Source organism: Bos indicus, chromosome 3 (assembly GCF_029378745.1).
Source record: "Bos indicus isolate NIAB-ARS_2022 breed Sahiwal x Tharparkar chromosome 3, NIAB-ARS_B.indTharparkar_mat_pri_1.0, whole genome shotgun sequence".
Taxonomy (NCBI): domain Eukaryota; kingdom Metazoa; phylum Chordata; class Mammalia; order Artiodactyla; family Bovidae; genus Bos; species Bos indicus.
The window spans coordinates 67,082,081-67,106,370 of NC_091762.1; the positions used below are offsets into that span (position 1 = coordinate 67,082,081).

At 36.8% G+C, this 24,290-nt stretch overlaps 1 protein-coding gene and 1 pseudogene across 2 annotated transcripts in view; both read right to left on the bottom strand.

Annotated features, from left to right (window-relative positions):
* Positions 1-24,290, bottom strand: part of MIGA1 (mitoguardin 1) — a 77,840-nt gene that overhangs the window by 7,414 nt on the left and 46,136 nt on the right. For both annotated transcript variants that reach the window (XM_070786278.1, XM_070786279.1), the window contains exons 8-14: positions 18,564-18,664; positions 6,782-6,900; positions 6,462-6,534; positions 5,557-5,643; positions 3,638-3,736; positions 2,080-2,214; positions 690-743 (exon numbers count right to left, since the gene is read on the bottom strand). In XM_070786278.1, coding sequence (XP_070642379.1) covers positions 690-743; positions 2,080-2,214; positions 3,638-3,736; positions 5,557-5,643; positions 6,462-6,534; positions 6,782-6,900; positions 18,564-18,664 — 668 coding nt within the window. The remainder of the gene's footprint in view (positions 1-689; positions 744-2,079; positions 2,215-3,637; positions 3,737-5,556; positions 5,644-6,461; positions 6,535-6,781; positions 6,901-18,563; positions 18,665-24,290) is intronic.
* On the bottom strand, positions 6,908-13,607 carry LOC109556643 (small ribosomal subunit protein uS17-like; annotated as a pseudogene).

Consider the following 24,290-nt stretch of genomic DNA (forward strand, 5'->3'; position numbering starts at 1 on the left):
CTATCTCAAAGTTATAAGGCTCAGGCTTAGAAATATGGACATGATAAAATACTATAGGTCAGTGGGCAAATAATAAAAAAAAATTAAAAAATGATAATGATAACCAACACTTGCATAATGCACTATGCCAAGCACTACTCTGAGCACACTGATCCTAACAAAAAACCCCACAAGGTAGATCCTATGCTCTTCTTTAGAGATGAGGAAACTAAGGCACAGGAAGGTTAAGACTTGCCCCAGGTCATGGCTCACAAGTGGCATTCGGAACCAGTCTCACTCCAGAGTCCATCCTTTACCAAAGGAGTGTGTGGCGAGAGCAGTGTGTAGAGGGTGAGATGGGCTGGAGGGTGTGCGGTGTGGGCACAGGATATAGACTTTGTGGTGATTTTTGGTGTTAAATAAAGCAGCTTTAAGAATCAATCATCATTTCTCAATTGGATTACACAAACTAACATCCACTATGTTAAACAATTTTTAAAATCTTGTAATATCATTAAGTGAAAAGACAAAAAAGCAAAAACTCTGTTCCCAACTTCAAAAACAGAGAACCCAACCCAGTGCCAACAGATCACTCATCGAGCTTGAAGGACAGGGCTTATGAGCTGCCATCCCCAGCTGAAAACTGACTCAGACGTTTCTTCAACAAGAGCCTCAAATTACGAAGAAATCCAAGACATGATGAGTTTTACCTTCATCTGTTGCCTTTTCTGTTTCAACACTGACCAACAACTTGAAGCCACAGCCTAAATATATACAGAGGAGAAAAAGCAAGATTTAAATGAATAATTATATAAACTTTCCATTTAAAAAAGAGTGACTATTATTAGAAATTCAAAGTTAAAAGGTCTAAAATGTTTAAAATATTAACTAAAAAGAACTAGTTCATGTTCTTTCTATTGTTTGTAAATATTAATGAAAAGGTATTTATAAATTTTGAAATTAAATTCAAAGCCACTGACAGAGAAAGGCTGAACTCTGGTGCCAAGAAACTCAGTAATTAAATTCAAGTAATATTTTTTCCTCAAGAATTGTAGTAGTGCTGGAAATAGTTATGAGTTGAGCCAAAAGTTTTATTCCAATAAAGAACGAAGAGACATCCCTAGTAACAGGAACTAAAACACCCCAGTGGATTCTGAAGAAATCTGACCCTACTGTGGCATGACCTAACTTCGATCAAGGTTTTTAACTTGTCCCGAAGCAGTTACAGAAATGAAGAACATCCAGCTTTTATGGTTAAAACATACTTTGAGGGAAAAGTGGATTTATGAAAAATGCTTTAAAATGTGGTATCAGGCACTTCCAAAATGACTGTGAAATACCCAACTGAAACTTTTTTTAGTTTTCTAAAGACTCAAACTTTCATTAATTCCACCTACTTCAAGGTACACACTTCAGCCCAACAAAAAAAATGTTAAATAGAAATCTGAGTACAATAAACAACAGAAACTGAAAATATCCAAAGCATATAATACAGTTTAAACCCATTTTATTTTTGCACATGCTTATTTTTTTCTACCTTAATCTTTGTGTGTGTGTTGGCGGGGAGGGGTTTGCAAGTCCATGCCTGGGGTTCTTCAATTCCTTGACCAGGGATTGAACCTAGGCCTTCTGGCACTGAGACTGTGGAATCCTAACCATTGGACAACCAGGGAATTCCCTTCTACTTGAATTTTTTATAGTATTTGGGAAGAAGAAACTCTGCATTTTCCGCAAAAAAAATATATGTATCATCTTTTCACTGAAACTGCTACATTTCTATTTAGTCATAGAGTCATTTCAGTTACAATTTTTTGTTAGGCCTGACCTAGTTTGAAACCCAAGTGTTTTTTGAGATCTAAAGAAATACTGGGTGCTCAAAATCAAGGCAGGGACTGATAGATGAGCCCAAAGGCAAATTTCACTTTCATATGTTATATATCATACACATCTGATCCCAATATCAAAGGATGAGCTCAGTTTCCATAATAGTCGTTCTACAGGCAGACATATATTTATATATATTAATTTTATTCATCTTCTCAGTTCTGACTACTTTTTTTTATCAAATTTAAATGTTGAGAAACGTGAACCATCACTTACAGTTTCTTTGAAGGAGGAGTTTAGCCAGCGATTATTTACTACATTCTGTATGGATGTAGGTGGGTTTTCTAAATCTTCAAAGGAATCCATTAATATAAAATCCAAAACAACATCATAAAAGTTTAGATTTTTTACCTGTATTAAATTGTAAGTTAAAACAGAAATCATTATTACAGAGAGCTGAAATAAAGTCTGAGTGAGGGCTTCATACATGACAACAGCAGCACGTTTTTAGGTGAATCAGGTTAAAAGAGGAGAGACAACACTGAAAATAACTCACAACCAAAAACTGTAATTCACATGTCAGTTGTTCCTTCCTAGATCCCGTCAGGTGAAATTAATCTCTCCCTCCACTCTGTTCTAGAAGTCCTTTGTCCGTGCTTTCATTATGGTATCTACAGGCTCTTTCTGCTCTGTCATTTCTGTGCAAGTCACTCAGTCGTGTCTGACTCTTTGCGACTCCATGGACTGTAAAGTCCATGGAATTCTCCAGGTCAGAATACTGGAGTGGGTAGCCTTTCCCTTCTCTAGGGGATCTTCCCAACCCAGGGACTGAACTCAGGTCTCCCGCATTGCAGGCATATTCTTTATCAGCTGAGCCACAGGGGAAGCCTGTCCTTTAGTTACTGGTATATCCGTCTGTCTTCTCCACCACATTATGAATCTCTTACTCTTTCATTCATGCAGACTGTACTGTACTACACGCTATACCACGTGTGAACTAGATACTGAGAGGTTCTTAACTGAGTGAAGGAACACCAGAGAAAGAAGGACTGTGAAGACTGTGCCTCTGTGTTTCGGCATCTACTGTTTTCTCTGCCAAGAAAGCCTTCCAGCCCCTTGCAAACTCATTCTTTAAGCTTCCATTACAATAAAATATTCCAGGCTCATCACATGCTTTTTGTATTCTAGTGCTGAAATCAGCCAAATTTCCATGGAGTCCTAGTTCCTTTTAGTGGAGAGTGGGACTTAGAAGCCAAGATTTGTGTGTTAGGGATTGTGTTCTTGCTCCCAGACCCTCTCTGTGAATAGAGTTAGTAAGTTTATGTATGTTTACATATATGCAAACCTTCCTATTTATTTCTCTATTTAGTAAACTATGAATTCACACTAATAGCTCCAATTCCAACCCTAGCTTTTTATATTTCACTTCTCTAATCATGAGAAATCTCACTCTGATTATTCTCAATATATGTATTTTTGTTTGATCCTGTATAGGTAGCCAATCCCCCATCTCCCCTGAGCTGCCACTGTCCTATCTGAAACCACCCGTATACAGGTTACCATTACCACTCTGCTAAAGCCTCTGCTCATTGAGTTTTGGAAGGAAGGAAAAAGCACAAGAAGGAACAAAGGGTTTTTTAAAAAATATACTATTTTCAATTGTTGCCCCAATGTATAGACTGTGGTTGCTATTGTTTACGACTGTATCATAATAACCTTCACAAAATTGGTTTTACTGTCATTTAACAAGGACAAGGAAACAGTGGCCTCAAATTATGTAAATATTATGTATAAATAATGAAAGGGGATAAATATTATAAAAAATCTGACTTACTCCTCTAGCAGCAAGTTCCATTTCAGTATTATCCCAGTGATCAGTCTGCTCTAAAAAATAGATCATTTCATCAAAAACATCTTCAAACTTCTTTGGATTCTGCAGAAGAAAACCCACTTTAATCCTAATCTCAACTTTATAACAATGCTCAAACCCTCAAAGTAAATATTCAAGTAAGCTTGTAAGATCTTCATTCTATTAGGTAACAATTAAAACACATTTTCAAGGTATGCCATATTCGTTTGGTTTATTTTGTTAGCCCAACATTTTGCAGAAGTCAAGACTAAGAATGTAAGTAAAATGTCATAAGCAAATGCTTACTACTCAAATATATGTGCTTATTTAGGTTAGTCTTTGAGATGAAAACTTGGTTACAGAAGATACTATGTGATACTTTTGATAGAGTTCTATTCCTTTTGGAGGAACTCTAGTTCAAATCACACTCTAATTCAAATCAATGGGTTTATCAGCCTTGGGAAGGCCAAGATAGCAACATAAGATTTATATTGGGTTTACTGTCTTTCTGCCTGTAATGAGGGAGACCTGGGTTCGATCCCTGGGTCAGGAAGATCCTTTGGAGAAGGGCATAACAAGCCACTCGAGTATTCTTGCCTGGAGAATTCCACGGACAGAGGAGCCCAGCAGGCTCCAGTCCATGGGGTCACAAAGACAGAGCAACCAACACATTTCCCTGTCTTTCTAGTGGTGGCAATTTGATAGGCAGAACAGGCTATTGTGTTTTGTTTATTATTATTTTTAAAATCTTTTGGCCACGTAGCATGTGGGATCTTAAGTTCCTTGACCAGATATGGAACCCACACCCCCTGCATTGGAATCTCAGAGTCTTAACCACTGGACTGTCAGGGAAGTCCTATTGTGCTATTTCAATTTGAATTTATTTGACTATAATACTATGGAACTTTTTCATATAATTATTAAATATTCTGTTTCTTTTGTTTTTTTTTTTAAAAAAAGATTTACATTGGAAATTATAAGTAGTTAATATGATCCTAAATTTATATTGGGCTTCCCTGGTGGCTCAGTGGTAAAGAATCTGCCTGCCAATGCAGGAGATGTGGGTTTAATCCATGGGTCAGAAGATCCCCAGGAGATGGAATGGCCACCCACTCCAGTATTCTTGCCTGGGAAATCCCATGGACAGAGGAGTCTGGAGGGCTACAGTATCCTGTAGAGTCAGACATGATTTAGAGACTAAACTGCAAATTTATGTAGCACTTTTAAAATATGTTTTCCTATTTATCATTTATTTAATCATCATAAGAACTCTGAAATAGGGTACCATAAATATAATCCTATTATACAAATGAGGGAACTGAGATTCAAAGGGATTGTGTTTGAAAACCAGGTGTTCAAATGGCTCAGGGAAAGTCTGTTTGAGGTTTCTTTTTCTCATCATCTAGACACATCCTGCATAAATGAAAAGTGGTTCCTTACAGTATTAATAAAATTCCTGCCATTGCTTCTGCCTCATTCAGACCCATGAAGATGAATACGAGTGAAAGGCAGTTCAGTTTGTATTTCCAGATTTCTGAGATCTACACTATTTCCTAGGACCTTCTTACTGAACGGGATTGAGGGAGGCATAAGAAAAGAGGTATCAAAATAATAATAGTGGTGGGCGTATAGCTGATTTAATGATAATTCTTACCATGACATTAGTAGATTTTTAAATGGGAAACTGAATATATTCATCAACTTGCTCAAAACTGTATGAACTTTATACACAGAAAATAAATCAACCCAAGAAGAAATACTTTGGGGGTTATTTATTTTTAGTATGTGAATTTTTACAAATATCTACAAAAACATTTTCTTCTATTAAAAATGTAATAATTTTTAATCATCAGTTCAATTGAAATAATAACAATAAAATAAACTTGCCAACAAAACAAGTTTACCTTTCGTGCTTTTACAATTAACGCTGATAAAATTTTCCTTCCACTCTCAGCAAGGAATATCCTGTTGGCTGTTTCTGAAAGAATTACCTGAAAAATATCCATCCCCAAAGAAAAAAGGAAACCTATAATTAATTTGAATGGATATCTGACTTTATAGCACATGTATGTACAAATAACCCTAATACAGTTAATACATGTTGCTGCTGCTGCTGCTAAGTTGCTTCAGTCGTGTCTGACTCTGTGCGACCCCATAGACGGCAGTCCATCAGGCTCCACCATCCCTGGGATTCCCCAGGCAAGAACACTGGAGTGGGTTGCCATTTCCTTCTCTATGGTACTATTTCAGCAGGTACACCACAGGAATAAAAAAGTCCTAAGTAACTAGAATAAAAAGAGCTCTTGAACAGAAAATTTTAAAAGATTAAAGGGAGATAAATCTGAATTTAAATCTGTTCAATTTAATATTAGAAAAATTTGAAATAATTACACAACTCCAGAACAGAAAAATAAAGAGAATTTTGTTGTTAAATGACCTTATTTTACCTTAGGAAATTGGTGATTTTACAACTGATTCAATTGAAAAACATTCTAGAACACATACTAATTGATAATAAGAAAAAGGACTTATACTTTAAGCAGTTACTTGTACATACACATCTCTAGCATCAAAATATTGTATTCTGACAAAATGTGGTAGACCCAGGAAATTACAGGAGAGGATGACAAATGAAGACAAATGAAGGGAGACAGCAGGGAGGAAAAATAAACTTAGTACTTTTTATTTGCCATTACGAATAAGGATAATAAAGAGCAAAGAGCTGTCCTGTTTATATTCAGCTGGACTCTATAGCATGAGTGTGGGGATGAGTGGCTGGATGAAGTCACTTAATGTTAAAAAAAAATACCTGAAAAGCCTGTCGAATACAGTGAAGTTTGGCAAGAAAATCACTGTCTCCTAGGCACTCCAACATTTCAGTTCTAAGTAATAAACAGGGGAGACAACTGTTAAAGTGCATTTAAGATCAAGCCTACTACAAGTCTGGAATAAGGCTTAACCTCAGGACCTTAATAAAAAACACATGCCTTTTCAATACTGACAAAATACATAAAAAAATTGTTTTGTGCCTAAAAACATTTTCCCCCTATTCTCATAAATATTTTAAACAAATATCAGACAAACATATCAACAGCATCTTAATATTTTTCATAAACATAAGCCTGATACCTAAGCACTCTTGAGTAAATTTTTCCTTCTTCAACTAAGCGCATGGCCTCTTCGTAAAAAGGACAGTGGCAAAGGGACTCCAGGCTGTAGGTATGCCGCGCTTCTTTGTGCTCTGCAAGCTAAGAATACGTGTGTTAAAACAGACTACACTGATACAGGATGAAAAATTATAAAAAATAAAAAATAGGATCTTACTAATATACTCAATCTGATTAAAAGGTGAAAATAATTCAATAAGATTTTACAGCTAGTAAGATCTGAATTCATTTTATTTCAAAGTTCAGTTGTAACAAGTAAAACTTTATAACAAGCTTAGTTTATTTTGAGTCCAATTACTTAAATTCACAGTGTACAGAAAAGCAGTATTTCACAGGTCATCAACAATAATAATTGATGATGAAGCACTGGGGGAAAAAAAGAGAATTTTTTATCATCCAAAGAATGCTTTAAAGTATTAACTCATGATTGTATATGAAGTAAAACTTTCTACAAAAATACTGTAATAATCTCAACTTGGTGAATTCTAGGGAATTTTTTTCTTATATGTATCTTTGATTAACATTTGTATAACTGAAAAATAGTCATGTACTCTGGCTAGCATAACGACTCTACAAATGGAACTCCAGGCTTCTGACAGTTCATTAAAAAATAACTGTAAACACTACAGAGTTGGCAGCTAAGCAGAAAAACTCCAGAGCAATTTCATTTCCCAATACCAGGTGATCCACTTAAATAGAATGCTGTAGGGGTTTTTGGTTTTTAAAAATAAAATAAACTACACTTTACTGAGATATAATTCACATACTATAAAATTCACCCATTTAAGTATGTAATTCAGTGGTTTTTAGTACATTCACTGGGTTATGCAATCAGCACCACTCTGCAATTTCAAAATATTTTTATACTATGCCAACAAGAAACCCTCTGCCTGTTAGCAGTCACTCCCCATCCCCCTTCTCTCCAGGCTCTGGGAACCAATAATTTTTCAGTGTCTGTGGAGTTTCCCACTCTGGAAACGATATAGACAGATTGAAGTACATGCAGCATTTTACATTTGGTTTCTTTCATGTAGCATCATGTTTCCAAGGTTCACCTATAAGGAAGCATATAACAGTACTCCAGCCTTCTTTATGACTGAATTGTGTGAGTATATCACATTTTGTTTATCCTTTCCACAGCTAACAGACTTGTGGGTTTTTTCCACTTTTTGACAGTCATGAATAAGACTGCTTTAAACATTTATGTACAAGTTTTTTTTAGTCCTGAATATTCATTGGAAGGACTGATCCTCAAGCTGAAACTCCAATACTTTGGCCACCTGATGCGAAGAACCGACTCTTTGGAAAAGACCCTGATGCTGGGAAAGATGGAAGGCGGGAGGAGAAGGGAATGACAGAGGATGAGATGGTTGGATGGCATCACCGACGCAATGGACATGAGTTTGAGTAAACTCCAGGAGTTGGTGATGGACAGGGAAGCCTGGTGTGCTGCAGTCCATGGGGTCACAAAGAGTGGGACACGACTGAGCAACTGAACAAGTTTTTATGTTTTTAATTCCCTTGAGTATATAACTAAAAAATGGAAGTGTCAGATGGTAACTCTGTGTTTAACTTTTTGAGGAAACAGGTTTTGCAAAGTGGCTGCACCATTTTCCATTCCCACTAGCAACGTATAATGATTTAAATTGTATAATGATTTAAATTTTTCCGCACCTCTGTCAACAATTGTTATTGTCCATCTTTTTTTATTAGTGCGTGTGCTGCTGCTGCTAAGTCGCTTCAGTCGTGTCTGACTCTGTGCAACCCCATACACGGCAGCCCACTAGGCTCCCCCGTCCCTGGGATTCTCCAGGCAAGAACACTGGAGTGGGTTGCCATTTCCTTCTCCAATGCATGAAAGTGAAAAGTGAAAGTGAAGTCGCTTAGTTGTGTCCTACTCCTAGCGATCCCATGGACTGCAGCCTACCAGGCTCCTCCGCCCATGGGACTTTCCAGGCAAGAGTACTGGAGTAGGGTGCCATTGCCTTCTCTGCTAGTGGGTGTGAAGTGGTTTAAATTTGTCTAATGACTAATGATGTGCAATATCTTTCATATCCTTATGTATCCTTATGTATCCTATGTATCCTTATGTATGCCTTTGTGTATCTTCTTTGGAAAAATATCTATTGAAATCCCTGGCCCATTTTTAAGTTAGTGTATTTGTCCATTTATTGCTGGGTTACAACAGTTCTTTATGTATTCTGGATATAAGACCTTTATCAGCTACATGGTTTACAAATATTTTCTCCCATTCTACTACCTTCTCACTTCCCTGTTGGTATCCTTTAAAGCACAAAAGTTTCTACTTCTGATAAATGCCAATTAATTGCTTTTTTTTCCTTTTGTCCACCTTAAGTTTTGTTTTGTGCAGAACATGAAGGTTGGCCAGAGGTGAGAGGCTAGGGATTTCTAAGGTCTTCCCTGGACACACGCATAGCCCTGCACATGCTTGTGTCCTTCTAGATTCTCAGGAATATGCTAGAGCTTTTCAAAGCTCCCTATAAACATCTCTTTACCCAATTTTTCCTTTTAGTTTTTTGTTCACCCTCTTGCTAGCTCTGATGGTATTACCACTTCAAGCAGCTGCAATGTTAATTCCCGCTGATATTTTTCAACAAAGACTCTAGGGATAGAAACTTTGTACATAGCAAGCTCTGAGTCTGGTCAAATAAAGACAAGTCCTTAGAACGGAGCTTTGCAAGGAGCTGCCATACAGGTCAAATGGTGACAATTCTCTAGTGATGGGACTGTTGGGAGGCTCCAAAGCCATTAAGTTTCTTCCAGTGGCTGCTGAGCCCTTGATTTTCACAGTCACCACAGTGGTGAACCTGTTGGTTTTCAAGACTCCTCTGGAGAGAGGGATGGAAAAGGAACAAGTTAAAAATTTACAGTGTGGAGTTCCCTGGTGATCCCAGTGGTTGAGAGTCTACCTGCCAATGCAAGGGACACAGGTTTGACTCCTGGTCCAAGAGGATTCCACATGCTAAAAGGCAGCTGACCCACAACTACTGTGCCTGAGCTCTAGAGCCGGTGAGCTGCAACTACTGAGCCTATGGGCCACAAGTACTGAAGCCTGCACACCCTAGAGCCTGTGATCTGCAACAAGTAAAGCCACCACAATGAGAGGCCCATGCCCTGAAACCTGCCACTCGCCACAACTAGAGAAAGCCTCAGGCAGCAGCAAAGACTGAGCGGAGCCAAAATTTTTAACAGTTAAAAAAAAAAGATTTACAAAGTTCACTCTTTGCATGGAGATTCAGCCACTGTCCTTAAATAAATGCTCTCTGAATTTTTACAAGTGTTTAATTTTCAGAGTTCTGAAAATTTCTGACAATTTTTGCCAGAGTTTTCATTGCTTTTGTGGAGGAGATCTTTGGAAGCTTTTACCCTACTATTTCAGAAGTGTTTCTCCATGCTGTAGTTCTGGCACTTCATTTCCACCCAGTGCTGTGCTAAATGCTGTGCTAAATACTCAATTATCTCACTTCTTTACAACCACTGATAAAGGAGGAAGACTTTTTGAGAATCCTTGGACAGCAAGGAGATCAAACCAGTCAATCCTAAAGGAAATCAACTCTGAATATTCACTGGAAGGACTGATGCTGAAACTGAAACTCCAACACTTTGGCCACCTGATGCGAAGAGCTGACTCACTGGAAAAGACCCTGATGCTGGGAAAGACTGAGGACAGGAGAAGGGGACGACAGGGGATGAGATGGTTGGATGGCATCACTGACTCAGTGGATTTGAGTTTGAGCAAACTTTGGGGGATGGTGAGGGACAGGGAAGCCTAGCGTGCTGCAATCCATGGGGTCACAAAGAGCTGGACCGACTGAGCGACGGAACAACAACAAATTACTATCTACATTTCAGAGGTAAAGAAATAGAGATTTAGATTAGCAGGAACTTGCCCCAAGGCCCACTACTAAATGGCAGAACTTATAACCAGGCATTTATTCCAGAGCTTATATGTACTTTTAAATATCAAACGATATGTACTCTACTATCAGCCTTATCCAAAAATCCAAAGGAGTAGTGTCAGCAGTATTTAGGATAGTGTATATATATATGTGTGTCTATTAGTCCAGAGGCAAAAAAAAAAAAAAAAAAGTAGAAATGACAATATTTGACATTATATACTGTCGGCTTTAAGTAATATTTCCCTTTATATTTTACAGAAAATAGATTATGCTAAAGGAAAAGTGTTTTTGAGGTTAAAAAGAAACATAACAGTTTAAAAAATTAGTGTGGAAATTCTTTAGACAGTAAATAGTTTAAAGTTTTGTACCACTGTCAAAACAAATAGGATCTATGTACACCTACCAGTAGAAAAAATCCTAAAGAGGAAACTAGGGCTCCAATTAAACTTGCTACATAAAATACTTTATACTAATAAGAAGTGAACAAAACCAACAATAAGAGATTCCAGAGTCAAGTCTTGATTTATTAGTCTATCTTGCTTATTTGTTGGTTTGGCTGAGTTGACTGTGTAAATAAGTCTCTTAAAATAAGCTTGCAGCTGTGAAAATACGTCACATTGAAGATCTGACACTAGCTAACGTTATCACCAACTCTTCCTAAGAGACAATGACAACGCAGAATTTACTAATTTAAATCCTAAATTAAATTAGGATTGAATTTTTAAAAGGCAAATCACTAAATGATGGCTTAAATTCTCATTTTAGAGTATATCTTATAGTAAGATTTTTTTTTGGACAAAATTCTTAAAAACTTTAAAAGGCTGCAGAAAAAGGTTAACATTTTACTAGAGCTGAGATGTTACTTCAGAAGCGGAAGTCAGTAACACAGTTTAATCCCCACATATGGAAACATGTAATTCACCATGAAAAAGGGTTCTTTTATTTGCTAGCTGAAACTTGAAATGCCCTTCATTTCTAAGTTATTTAACATCTCAAATTACTTCCCCCATGCCTTCCAAGAGATGCAGGAGAGACTGGGCCTTATCTTCTTTGGCAAGCAATGACTTTGCTGAATGTGAAGTAATATTTTTAAAAGCCCTAATATTTTTAAAAGCCTCTGAACAACCATGAAAGAAACGTCCAAAGTCCCAAAACTATTATAAGTTGGATCATAAAATAGGCTAAGTTCAATTTTAATATAGACTATTTTTAACATTTACATTTTCCTTTCAAAATAACCACCTAAAATTATAAATAGGACTTATAAAGAAAGCAGGAATGACTATATCCCCTATCTCACTAATAAAAAAGAAAAAAAAAGGAAATAAACTTACAATAACTGCCTTCTAAAATGGCACTCATGAGACTTCCCTGGTGGTCCAGTAGTTAAGAATTTGCCTTCCAATGCAGGGGACACAGGTTTGATCCCTAGTCGCAGAACTAAGATCACCATGCAATGGGGCAACCAATCTGAGTACCATGTACATGTGACCACAATGAAAGATCCTGCACGCTGCAACTAAGATCCAATGCCGCCAAATAAACAAACATTTTAAAATTATAAAATAAAAGATAAAATGCCACTCATGATCATTCTCTCTTCCTGGTACTTCATACCGCATCTCATGTTGAAGAGGGCTAACCTGGGTAACCAATAACAGATAGAAATAACGGCGTGTGATTTCTGAGGCTACATCAAAACAATCACTGCTTCTGTCTCACTCTCTCTTGTGGAAGCCAGGTGCCATGTTATGAAAAGGCTCAAGCAGTCCTATTGAAAAGTCCATAAAACCATAAAAAACATAGGTTTCCTACCAAAAGGTAGCACCAACATGCCATTTATGTAAGTAAGCTTAGGGCAGATTCTCCAGCTCCAGTCAATCTTCAGATGACTACAGCCCCGGCCAACATACTTGACTACACTGTACAAAAGACCTCAAGTCAAAACCACCCAGATAAACCATTTCCACATTCTTGATCCTCAGAACAACGAGATAATAAATGTTTGCTATCGTTGTTACTGTTGAATGGGAAATAACTGGGGGAGTGGGCAGGTGTCCAGTCTCAGGATTTTTGATTTTTGGAACCACTTCTTGGCGCTGGCAACCTTGGTGACCTTGAGCATGCTGAACTCACAAAATCTTGCTCAGGGGGCAGCCTTACCCATTGTGACAATGTCACCTATCTGGATGCCCCTGACGTAGAGCAACAGGTGAATAGACATGTTTTTATGTATTTTTGGATATAATAGAGGTGTCTCAGGGGATGAAAGTGGTCCTCTGCATCTTCATCTTAGTCACCACACCAGACAGGATCTGCCCTCAGATGGAGATATTACCAGTAAAGGGGCATTTCTTGTCAATGTAGGTGCCCCCAATGGCCATCTGGGTGCCCAGAAGCCCAGACCAACGTTCTTGTATTGTGAGAGCCTCTCCCTAATGGTTTCTTCAAGCAGGACCCTCTTTCTATTTTGAAAAATGGTGTCTGCTTGCCTTTGGTAGGCACGCTCAGTCCAGGAGTATATATTCCAGGATATATTCCAGTATATAGTCCAGGATATATTCCTTATCTAATATATGTGACTTTAGAATTAAATACCAAAACAACAGGCCCTTTGGATTAGTGCTCAGGACGTAGTTCTCACAGGACTAACCCTAAGGCCCATGACCTCCAGAAAACCACCCCATAAGCCTTGGATTTTAAAGGAGACTCCTAAAATGCTTGAGCCTCTATTAAACCCCGACTGTGGAACCCCCAAGATATATAGAAGGCTATAATATAGACTAACAAAAAGACACATGCCCCCTAACTGATTTAATCCCTAGAAAACTGAGGACTCTGGCAACTAACCTCTGAACCGGAGCACATGGTCCCACCCTTTAAGATACACTCCTGAGACCTGGGACAGACCTAGTCTTGGCACCAGCCCCCAGTCCACATCTGGATTTTATTGGTTCTAGGACAATAAACTTTGGGTAGTTTATTACATAGCAACAAGTTACTAATGTAATAGTGGAGAGATACACAGACTTCCAAAAACTGGAAAGCAAATGGAAGTGTGTTGACAGATGAAAGAGATGAGGAAGCCATAGTCCTGAATAAGTTCGAGAGAGTGAAAGTCGCTCAACTGTGTCCAATTCTTTGTGACCCCATGGACTATGCAGTCTATGGAATTCTCCAGGCCAGAATACTGGAGTGGGCAGCTTTTCCCTTCTCCAGGGGATCTTCCCAACCCAGGGATCAAATCCAGGTCTCCCACATTGCAGGTGGATTCTTTACCAGCTGAGCCACAAGGGAAACCCAAGTTCAAGAGAACATATAGTCAAAGAGGAGCGCCAGGCCCACAGTGAGCAGGTATGAGGGCAGGACTGAAGAAAAGGGATTGAAAATGGGAGTTTAAATGGAAGTCTGTGTCCAAATAACTGTAGCTGTCCTATATCTTATTCTACTTTCTGCCACGGAATAGAAAGGCAGCTTACAGGAAAACAAATTTGCAACCAGAGAACATTTCTTTTTAAAAATTACTTGAACAGGAATTCCCTGGCAGTCCAGCGGTTAGGACTCCGTGCTTTCACTGCAGAGGGTCAGGGAACTAAGATCCCACAAGCCATGTGCCATAGCCAAAAAGCAAAACAAATTACTTGAACCACCTGGGGAAAGCAAGTCGGCCAGGGTGAGAGATGCATCTGCCAGAGTAAAGCCCTTTCCATTCTGTATTCAGGTGTGCCCTGAGGATTGGGCTATTTCCACATCATTCATCCTAAAGAAATACCTGCCAATCAACAACCTCAAAGAAATAGACTGAGCCCAGTTATCCTTCCCTGTTCACCTCTTCCAGAAGAAACAAACATAAAACAAGGCTGTTATCCCACACAATCTACTTGAGAAAATCAATCCAGTCACCAATTAAGCTTTCAAATTTGAAAAGAAAACCATCAGTACAAAAATGAAAGCCCAAGATAAACAGACAAAATTGACCCCAGAGGAAATAAGATAATTCTGGGTTGCAATAAACAAGAGCTATCAAGTCAGAGAGGTAAAGCAAAAGCTTTCCAAGTTTCCTTTTAGAATATGACTAGAGGTATCTGAATTATAAGAAATAAAACTTTCTCTTTAAAGAGAACCCTAGGGACTTCTCTGGTGGTCCAGTGGTTAAGAATGTGCTGTGCAATGCAGGGGACATGGGTTCAATCCGTGGTCTGGGAACTAAGATCCTACCTACTGAAGAACAACTATGCTTGTGTGCCACAGTTACCAAGCCCCTGCATGCACTGAAAGATCCCACATGCTGCAACTAAGACCTGACACAGCTGAATAAATAAATACATTTTAAAAATAAATAAAGAGAACCCTACAACTTATATATTAAATTTATATACAGACACACAATGGTAATTGTGGTAATTCTAAGAAAAACTAAATTTACAGCTAAAAAATACTGTTGTTCCTGTTTAGTCGTTAAGTCATGTCCCACTCTTTGCAACCCCATGGACTGTAGCCCTCCAAGCTCCTCTGTCCATGGGATTTCCCAGGCATTTCCTGGGAAATGGGTTGCCATTTCCTTCTCCAGGGGATCTTCCTGAACTAGGGATCAAACCAGCCTCTCCGGCTTAGCAGGCATGTTCTTCTACCACTGAGCCACCTGGGAAGCCCTTTGCAATTTTAGATTCTACCTATTAAATGACAATGGAGGACAAGATGGTTAGATGGCATCACCAACTCGATGGACATGAGTCTGAGCAAGCTCCAGGAGTTGGTGAAGGACAGGGAAGCCTGGTGTGCTGCAGTCCATGGGGTCGCAAAGAGTCGGCCACCACTGAGTGAACAACAACAATTAAATGGTAATCTCTTTAACAGACAGGAAAGTCGGGAGAGTACTCAATGCAGTGGCTCCCTAACATTCAAAAGACTCTTCAGAGCTTGAAAATTATGCTAAGTAAAAGAACATCAAACACAAAAGATTATATACTGCACGATTCTATTAGTATGAAGTGTTCAGGACAGGCAAATCCACAAAGATGGAAAGTACAGGAGTAATCGCCCCGGACAGTGGGGTAGGAGAGAAAAAGAATTGATTACCAATAGGTAGGAGTTCTTCTGAGATGATAAAAATGTACTGGAATTAGAAAGTTTGCACAACTCTGTGAATATACTAAAACCACTCAACTGTACAGTTTAAGAGAGTGAACTTTTATACTACATGAATTATATCTCAATAAAGGTATTAGCTTTAAAAAAAAAGACTTTTCAGGGAAAAAAGGCTCTGGTTCCAAACCACTGTCTGGTAAAGCTTATACAGGAGAATCTTGTTAATCACTTTCAAAAGTGACTGACCAACCTTAGAGAAAAGTCTATGCCAGGACTTGCTTTAATCTAAATATTTAGGCAAAAACTCTTTCTGATAATTCTGAATTAAAGCTTTCAAATTATCACAAACTGTTTAAACTTCCCAAGGATTTCTGGTCTTATTTTCTTAACAACTTTCTTCATTAAACAGTTTTTTTTTCTGCTAAGTTCTTGGCATATAGTAAGTGCAATTAAAAATAATTTAACAAACATTTCTTAAAAAGGAATTGATCTTGGAACATTCACATTCTGAGATCATACATTTATACTTAGAAGCATTCCTAGGAGATTTTGTCGATAGTGAGCCCTTCCTGTGGTATTCATGCATTTTCTTTCCAGAATTTATCAAACCTTTATAGCTTAAACCACATGATTCAGCATCCTACTTCTGGGTATATATCAAAAGGAAATGAAATCACTATCTTGAGATATCTGCACTCTCATATTCATTGCAACATTATTCACAATAGCCAAGAAATGGAAACAACTCAAGTGTATATCAATTGATGAACAGATAAAGAAGATGTGGTATACATAAATGTATGTATAGTCAATCAAATATTATTCATCCATGAGAAAGAAATCTTGCCATTTGTGACAATATGTATGGGGCAGGATCTTGAAGGCATGTAAAGTGCAATAAGACAGAGAAGGACAAATACAGTTCACCCTTGAACAACGTGGGGGTTAGAGGAATTGACCCCTTCTGTGGTTGAAATAGTCATCCCCCCATTTCCTTTTTCAGGACCTGCCTCAGATACCAAAGTCTTCAGATGCTCAAGTCCCATAGTTGGCACTTTAGTATTCATAGTTTCACATCCTTGGATTCAACCAACTGCAGATGATGCAGTATGTATTTACTGAAAAAAAAATCCATGTATAAGTGCATCTACACAGTTCAAACCTATGTAGTGCCAAGGTCAACTGTACTGTATGGTATCATATAATTTTGATCTAAAAAAGCCAAACTCATAGAAACAGAGGATCAGAATGGTGGTTACAAGGAGCAGGATGTAGAAAAAATTGGGGAGATGCTGATCAAAGGGTACAAACTACCAGTTAGAAGATGAATAAGTTCCAGGGATGTAATGTACAGCATCATGACTCTAGTTAACAGTACTGTATTATACGCTTGGAAGCTGCTAAGAGAGCAAATCTTCATACCACAAAGAAAAAAGGTAATGATGTGAGGTGCCAGAGGTGATAACTAGCCTTATTGTGGTAATTATTCCAAATATATGTTTCAAATCATTGCTCTGTACAGCTTAAACTTCATGTTAAGTCAATTGCATCTCAATAAAGCTGGGGGGAAAAAAAAGAAAGATAACCCTGTCTATAACAATCCATAAAAAGCAGAGGAAATAGCTACTTCATAAAATGAGTAGATATATTTTGTGTGTTGCAAACTTACAAGTTTACTTATAAGTAAAACTGTGAACTCAGGAGATGATACTGTAAGCAATAGCTAAAATACACATATACAGAAAAATCTTGAGAGGATGAAAGATTATGGTCTGTACAGCTTTAAAGAAGGCAGAATCAAAGTTTAGGGAAAAGGGTGTTGGAATACCAAGCTTTCCACACTAGAGCTTGAATCCACACATCAGTAACAGATGTGTGATACTATTTATATGAAAAAGGACAGCAGTAATATCTAAGAATCTACCATAAAAATGAAATAATTCTAAGATAAAATTGGCCATATGTAATTTTTAAAACTGTCTCAAGTAGAAAAGATTATAAACAGATGACCACTTTGCAACCTTCTCTTTGGATAAAAAATTTAAGTCTCAGCGTAAAACAAATTACTCATAAATCCATAATTTAGTGATCACCACTGCTTACATATTAGTGTATTTATATCTAGCCTTTTTCCCTCAGACTAAATACTCACGTAATACACCACAAACAGGTTTTACTTCATTACAAAATTATAAGCACATACTCTGTATACTCATTTCACTTAACTTATGTTCCCATGTCATTACAAACTTTGGAAGCGTGTTTATGGCACTATAATATTTCAAATTATGGATATTCCATAATTTGGCATTACACTATTTTCAGTTTTTCATTATTATTAAAAATGCTGTGAATAGTTTGTATATATAAATCTTTGAATCTCATTTCCTTGGGAAAAAAATATCTAGAAACATGATTTCTCAGCTAAACAATCTGAATAATTTTAAGATTCTTAAGGTGAACTGCTTTCCACTAACACACTGATATGCCTCATCCATAACCCAGTCTATGAAAGTGTTCACTTAGAGTCTATGTTTACACGTCCACCTCTCTAAAGAGACTCTAAACTCCTGTGGGAACTTATGTTCATGGTACATTCATCTTTGTATCCTGGTATCTACCACAGAGTTAATACTAAATAAATGGCTACTGAACTGAGTTACAGCACAATGGCAAAACAGTAATGTCCAGCTGAGAAAGAATAAGAAATCCTCATTAGGAACACACATGTCCTACCTCTGCTGTTGAAGTAAAGGAATCAGTTGATGTGACACTCAGGGTGTCTCTCAGGCTGAAGTCATCCGCATTCCCTTTCATGGTGACATCTGTATCTTTATCTGAAAAGAAAAGGCAAAAAGCTCAGAAGTTGACATTCCTTGTCATTGCCATATTTCATATTCTATTGTTGATTTTTTCTGTTTTTTGTTTAAACTTCAGTCTTTATTAGAATTCTGGAATCTAAAAGAAAAACAATACAAACTGATGGGATATACTCTAACAAGACTCTCAAAGTGCTTCAAACTGATGCTGAACACCACCAAGCAGAGAAAAAAGTACTATATAGTACACAGGAGGCACTTTTATTTTTAAAAGAGATAAAACTATTTCAGATTTTTAAAGCTTTTGAGTAAATAATAAATTGGTATATAATAACTGGAGTTGATTATCTACCAAGCATGGTAAATCAGAATATGTTATACCACAGGTAGTCTGAAACACAGCAATTTAAATTGCAAGTGGCCTTACCCAAACTGAGATAACTGGCAGGTTCATTTACATTAAATGAGCTATCAGCATAAAATGTTATCTGGCTAGTCATCTGTGATAAACCAACCAATTAAAATAACTCAGGAAGATTTTAGTCTTTAGGGTCTACTTTAAAACACTGAAAGGCCTAAAGTGATCAGGGTAGCTCACTGATGTTGATTCTGCTTACTTGAGGGTCAAATATAACTGCCCTCATGATTTTATTTTTATTTATTTATTTTTTTGCCACAGCGCAGTGACTTACGGGTCTTAGTTCCCCAACCAGGGGTTGAATCTGGGCCCTTGACAGTCAGAGCACAGCGTCCTAACCACTGGACTGCCAGGGAATTCCCCACAATGATTTCAAAGGATTAAAAAAGCTTAAAGGCATTTCTAAATGATTAATTTGACCATACCAAGTCAGGCTACCTATTGCCAACACCTAGCATTCTGAATGTGGATGTCAGTATCTTCATATACTATCATCCGGAATCTTAACTGTTGATGTTACACTTTAATTGGTACAGCCACTATGGAGAATAGTTCAGAAATTCCTTTAAAAACTAAAAACAGAACTACCATATCATCCTGCAATACCTCTCCTGAGCATACACATCCAGAGAAAAACATGGTCCGAAAGGATACATGCACCCCAATGGTCAATGCAGCACTGTTTATAATAGCCAAGACATGGAAACAACTTCAATTGTCCACTAGCAGAGGAATGGATAAAGAAGATGTAGTACATATATACAATAGAATATTACTCAGCCATTATAAAGAATGAAATAATGCCATTTGCAGCAACAGGAATGGACCTAGAGATTGTTGTACCGAGTGAAATAAGTCAGAAAAAGAAAAATATGTATGATACTGCTTATATGCAAAATAAATCTTACAAATGAACTTACAAAACATTAAGACTCAGAGACTGAATTTATGGTTGGGGGATGGGGGAGGTATACATTGGGAGTTTGGGATTGACACACACACACTGCTGTATTTAAAATGGATAACCAACAAGGACCTACTGTATAGCACAGGGAACTCTGCTCAATATTATGTAACAACCTAAATGGGAAAAGAATTTGAAAAAGAATAGAAACATGTGTATGTATAACAATCACTTTGCTGTACACCTGAAACTATCACAACATTGCTAATCAACTATATTCCAACATAAAACGAAGTTTAAAGAAATTATATTTTCAAACAAATTCAATACCTGTTTATAGATCTGACTACACTGTAGCAAGCAAGTGATACTCTTCAAATTCTATCACAAGAATAAAAAAGCAAAGAACAAAATATACAGATTTTTATTTTCATTTTCAATCTGCTAAGTGTGTCAGATACTTTATCTTCTTTGAAAAGAAATCAGAAATCTTTGGCTTTCATTCATCCAGATTTCTATTCCATCATTTTTCCCCAAATAAAGTTCATTATCTTTACCATAAATGTTCCAAATCCCATTTACAACCCCCAAATACCAGAAAACAGACATTTTGTGATTCTCTACAGGAAGTGTAAAGTTTTTAAAACAGTCCAAACCATTAATTTAGTTGAAATTCAAAAGATTTCCAACCAATCTGTATTATAATCTCTAAGCCAAGCAGAAGAGCAAATTGGGACAAAGTTCATCAATTCCTATCAATTAAGTATAAATACACATAGCATATTTTTTTCTGCTTTACATTTGGTGGGACCATGGTTGACATTTTAACTATTTATCTTCCAAATTTAAGTTATAATTGTTTTCCAATAAAGCTTACATCAATCCTTTTAAAATACCTAACTTCTCACTTCAAAATCCTACTAATAAATAACTATTAACAGAACAAAATCTGAGGTTAAATTATTCTATTTTCAAAAACACAAGTCCTTTTAGGAATTTAAAATTTTTTCAAGCTTGAGAATAAATTGTTTTACACTTATAAATAGCTGTAATACTATTATTTGGGGCACTCAGTTATCCCGAAAAATTTCCAATATTCTCTTTTCAATGTATGTATGCTTTTTGAAAATTATTCACAAAATTAAATCAGCATTCACAACTTTCCAACTTTTATCTTCTTAATTATTTCCCATTGTTGGTACTAATTCTGCAAAAAGAAATCATAGTACAACCTTCATTATCCCAAAAGCATAATTAAAGTGGGATTAAGTTACAAGTCAACTAAGTTAAATCTTGGTTCCATATGCCTTTTGCTATTTTCGGAGTGGAACACAGACATTTATCTTATGTCACTTTACCTTTCAGACATTACCCAGGAGCTGTTAAAAGTCTGTTTTACTTCACTCAACAGTAACTAGCCATTCAATGTCATCCAGATGAGTTACCATGGTTGTACTTTATTTTTAAAAAAAGCTAACAAAGAAAAATGGCTGAGAGGAATTGGAAAGTTTTATTCATTAAACTCAACTTCATAAACCACAGACCATACCTCTCATTTCAGTAATTGTTATGATTCCTGGAATGGCAGCTTAATAATTATGAAGAGAAATAATACATCTGTTTTTTAGATAAGCCAGCAAAAAGTATAAAGAAAGAATATTGGGTAATATCTCAAATTAACTGCTTTCATGTAGTTTTAAAATTTAAAATACGTTTTCTAAAAGTATCATTAACTTAATTATTAAAAGACATGGAAAGCAAGGAAAATTAAAAACCAAAGGCTTCATCTTAGTCAATAGTTTTAGAAAATTCTTACCAAATTCTTCTTAGGAAAAAAATGCTAAAACCATAAGATATCATTACACATCTACCAGAATGATCAATTTGAGGAAAAAATGGCCATTTTTTTGTTAAGGGTATACAACAATGAAACTTACACATCACTGGTAGAAACAGCTGATAAAACCACTGTGGAAAGTTTGGCCATTATCTATCAAAGTTCAAGATTGCATTCTTATGACTTTGCAATTCTCTCCTTGGGTGTGTTTTACAGAAATACGTGCTTAAATGCACAGAAATATTCATAACAGCACTGATTACAGTAACCCCAAACTGGAAAGAAAACAACTATCCGTCTACCACAGAATACACAAACTGTGGTGTATTTATACAATTAAATACTATACAACAATAAAACTGAATGAACTGCTGCTACATGCAGGAACACAAGTGAATTTCACAACATGTTGACTAAAAAATGTTATGCATGATTTCATTCAAATAAAATTTAAAAAAACAGGCAAAACTAAATAAGAGTGATCAGGACTACACACTTGGTTGGTAAAACTATAAAGAAAAGCCAGAAAGTAATTAGCATGAGCTTCAGGACAGGGGGCTAATTTGGGGGGTTGGTAGTAAGGTTATTTATTGGGAGGGGGTACAGAAGAATCTTTTAGGGAGCTGGCAATGCTTTATTTTTCTATCTTCTAACAGGTACACAAGAGGGTATGATAAATCACTGTGATATTTTGTTTTGTGCACAGTTCTTCTAAGGGTTTAAATAAAAGGAAAGAAAAATGATATCTATGGATCTTGGCCCCTGATGGCTGAAAAAAACAAAATACTTTCCATATTTCAATGTCCACAATGAAGCTGTAAATTATTATTAGATATGAATTTTATTCCCTGATAGAATAAGTATCTAAATGATGCTAAATTCAAAACGTCAAAAAATCTGGTAAGTCTGGTTAAGTACAAGAGCAAACTGAAAAGAGCACCCTCTAGGGAAACACCAGTAGCAATAGCAGAGTCTAATGCCACGCGTGTGTACCACTCACAAGCTTTCTTCTCCAAGCTCACTGATTTTTCTTTGCTATTTAATGATTGTTTTCAAATTTTAAGTGAGAATTTTTAGGTGGAGATAATGAACTATTCTCAGGAAGAAGACAAATTATGAGGTGTGTAATCTAATTGTAACAATAAAATTGTGATTAATAAACATTTATTTTGCACATACTAAACTCCAGAAACCAAATACACATTTCACATATATTATCTAATAATTCTCACAATAATCCTACCTTTTTAAGGTAGGTACTCTTTTTTTTCTTTTTATTATCAAAAAGTTAAGGGACAGGAAGGTCAAGTAACTTGGCCTATAGTCACACCATTTAGAAATGGAATGGCAGGATTCAAACTCAGGTCATTTGGCACCAGATTCCGGGCTATGAGGGCTTCCCTGGTGGCTCAGATGGTAAAGAATCTGCTTGCAACGCAGGAAACCTGGGTCTGATCCCTGGGTTCGAAAGATCCCCTGGAGTAGGGCATAGCAACCCACTCCAGTATTCTTGCCTGGAGATTCCCATGGACAGAGGAGCCTGGCGGGCTAGAGTCTATGGGGTCACAAAGAGTCAGGCATGACTGAGCTAATGCTAATTGTTGAGCCTCTCCTATATTTTTCCTGGGTCATTTTGCCTGTTATATGACTTTATCTTGTTTTGAGAGCACTGTTAAAATTCTTATGTTTCCATATATTGAATTAATTAAACTTATGATACTATAAACCTGAAATATGCAGCTTAAGCCCCTTAAGGATTCATCATTAACCTTAGAAGTACCTAAAAAAAAGCTTTTCACATAACTGGATGTCTAAATACAAAAAAATGTACCATGGGTTACCTCACTGGCTCTTAGAGGAGCAGCTTTTCTTTTTTTAACCTTCTTAAATAGCAATTCTAACATTTTTAAGAACATTTTTTTTACATGTCTCAATCACCCAGAACTTTTAAAATATTCATACACAGACATAAACTATGTTCTTCTCTGGAAGAACACTGAAAGAATAATGTTTACTTTTAACTAAATAGTCAAATAGCTTAGGCCAAAAATCTGACTGGATTCAAGCCTTCCTCCTCCTTTCACAATCTCATAATTCACATATTACTTAAGTTTTTTTCCAAGGCAGAATTTGCTTGAAAGTTATAAAAGGAAAAAATCAGAAGACACTTCAGCTCTGGAACTTGGAACCTTAGGCCTGGATCTATTTTCTTTAAACCAATCCAAGTGGGTTTTCAACATGTCTCACTTTTGCCATCCCCAGACATGGTCCATTTTATGTCACTTAGAAGGCATCAGCTTTATTTTAACTTCAACAGATTCTAGTGGAGATTCCAAAGATGCCACTCTTCTTTTCAAATCCAGGCTGTCCACTGTGGATTTTGTAACACCAGCAAGAAGAGGATGTCTGCCAAATGTCTCAATGTCATCTGACTTCTATGTCAGCAGCTATTCTCCAGATGATTTTTAGCAGTTAAAATATGATT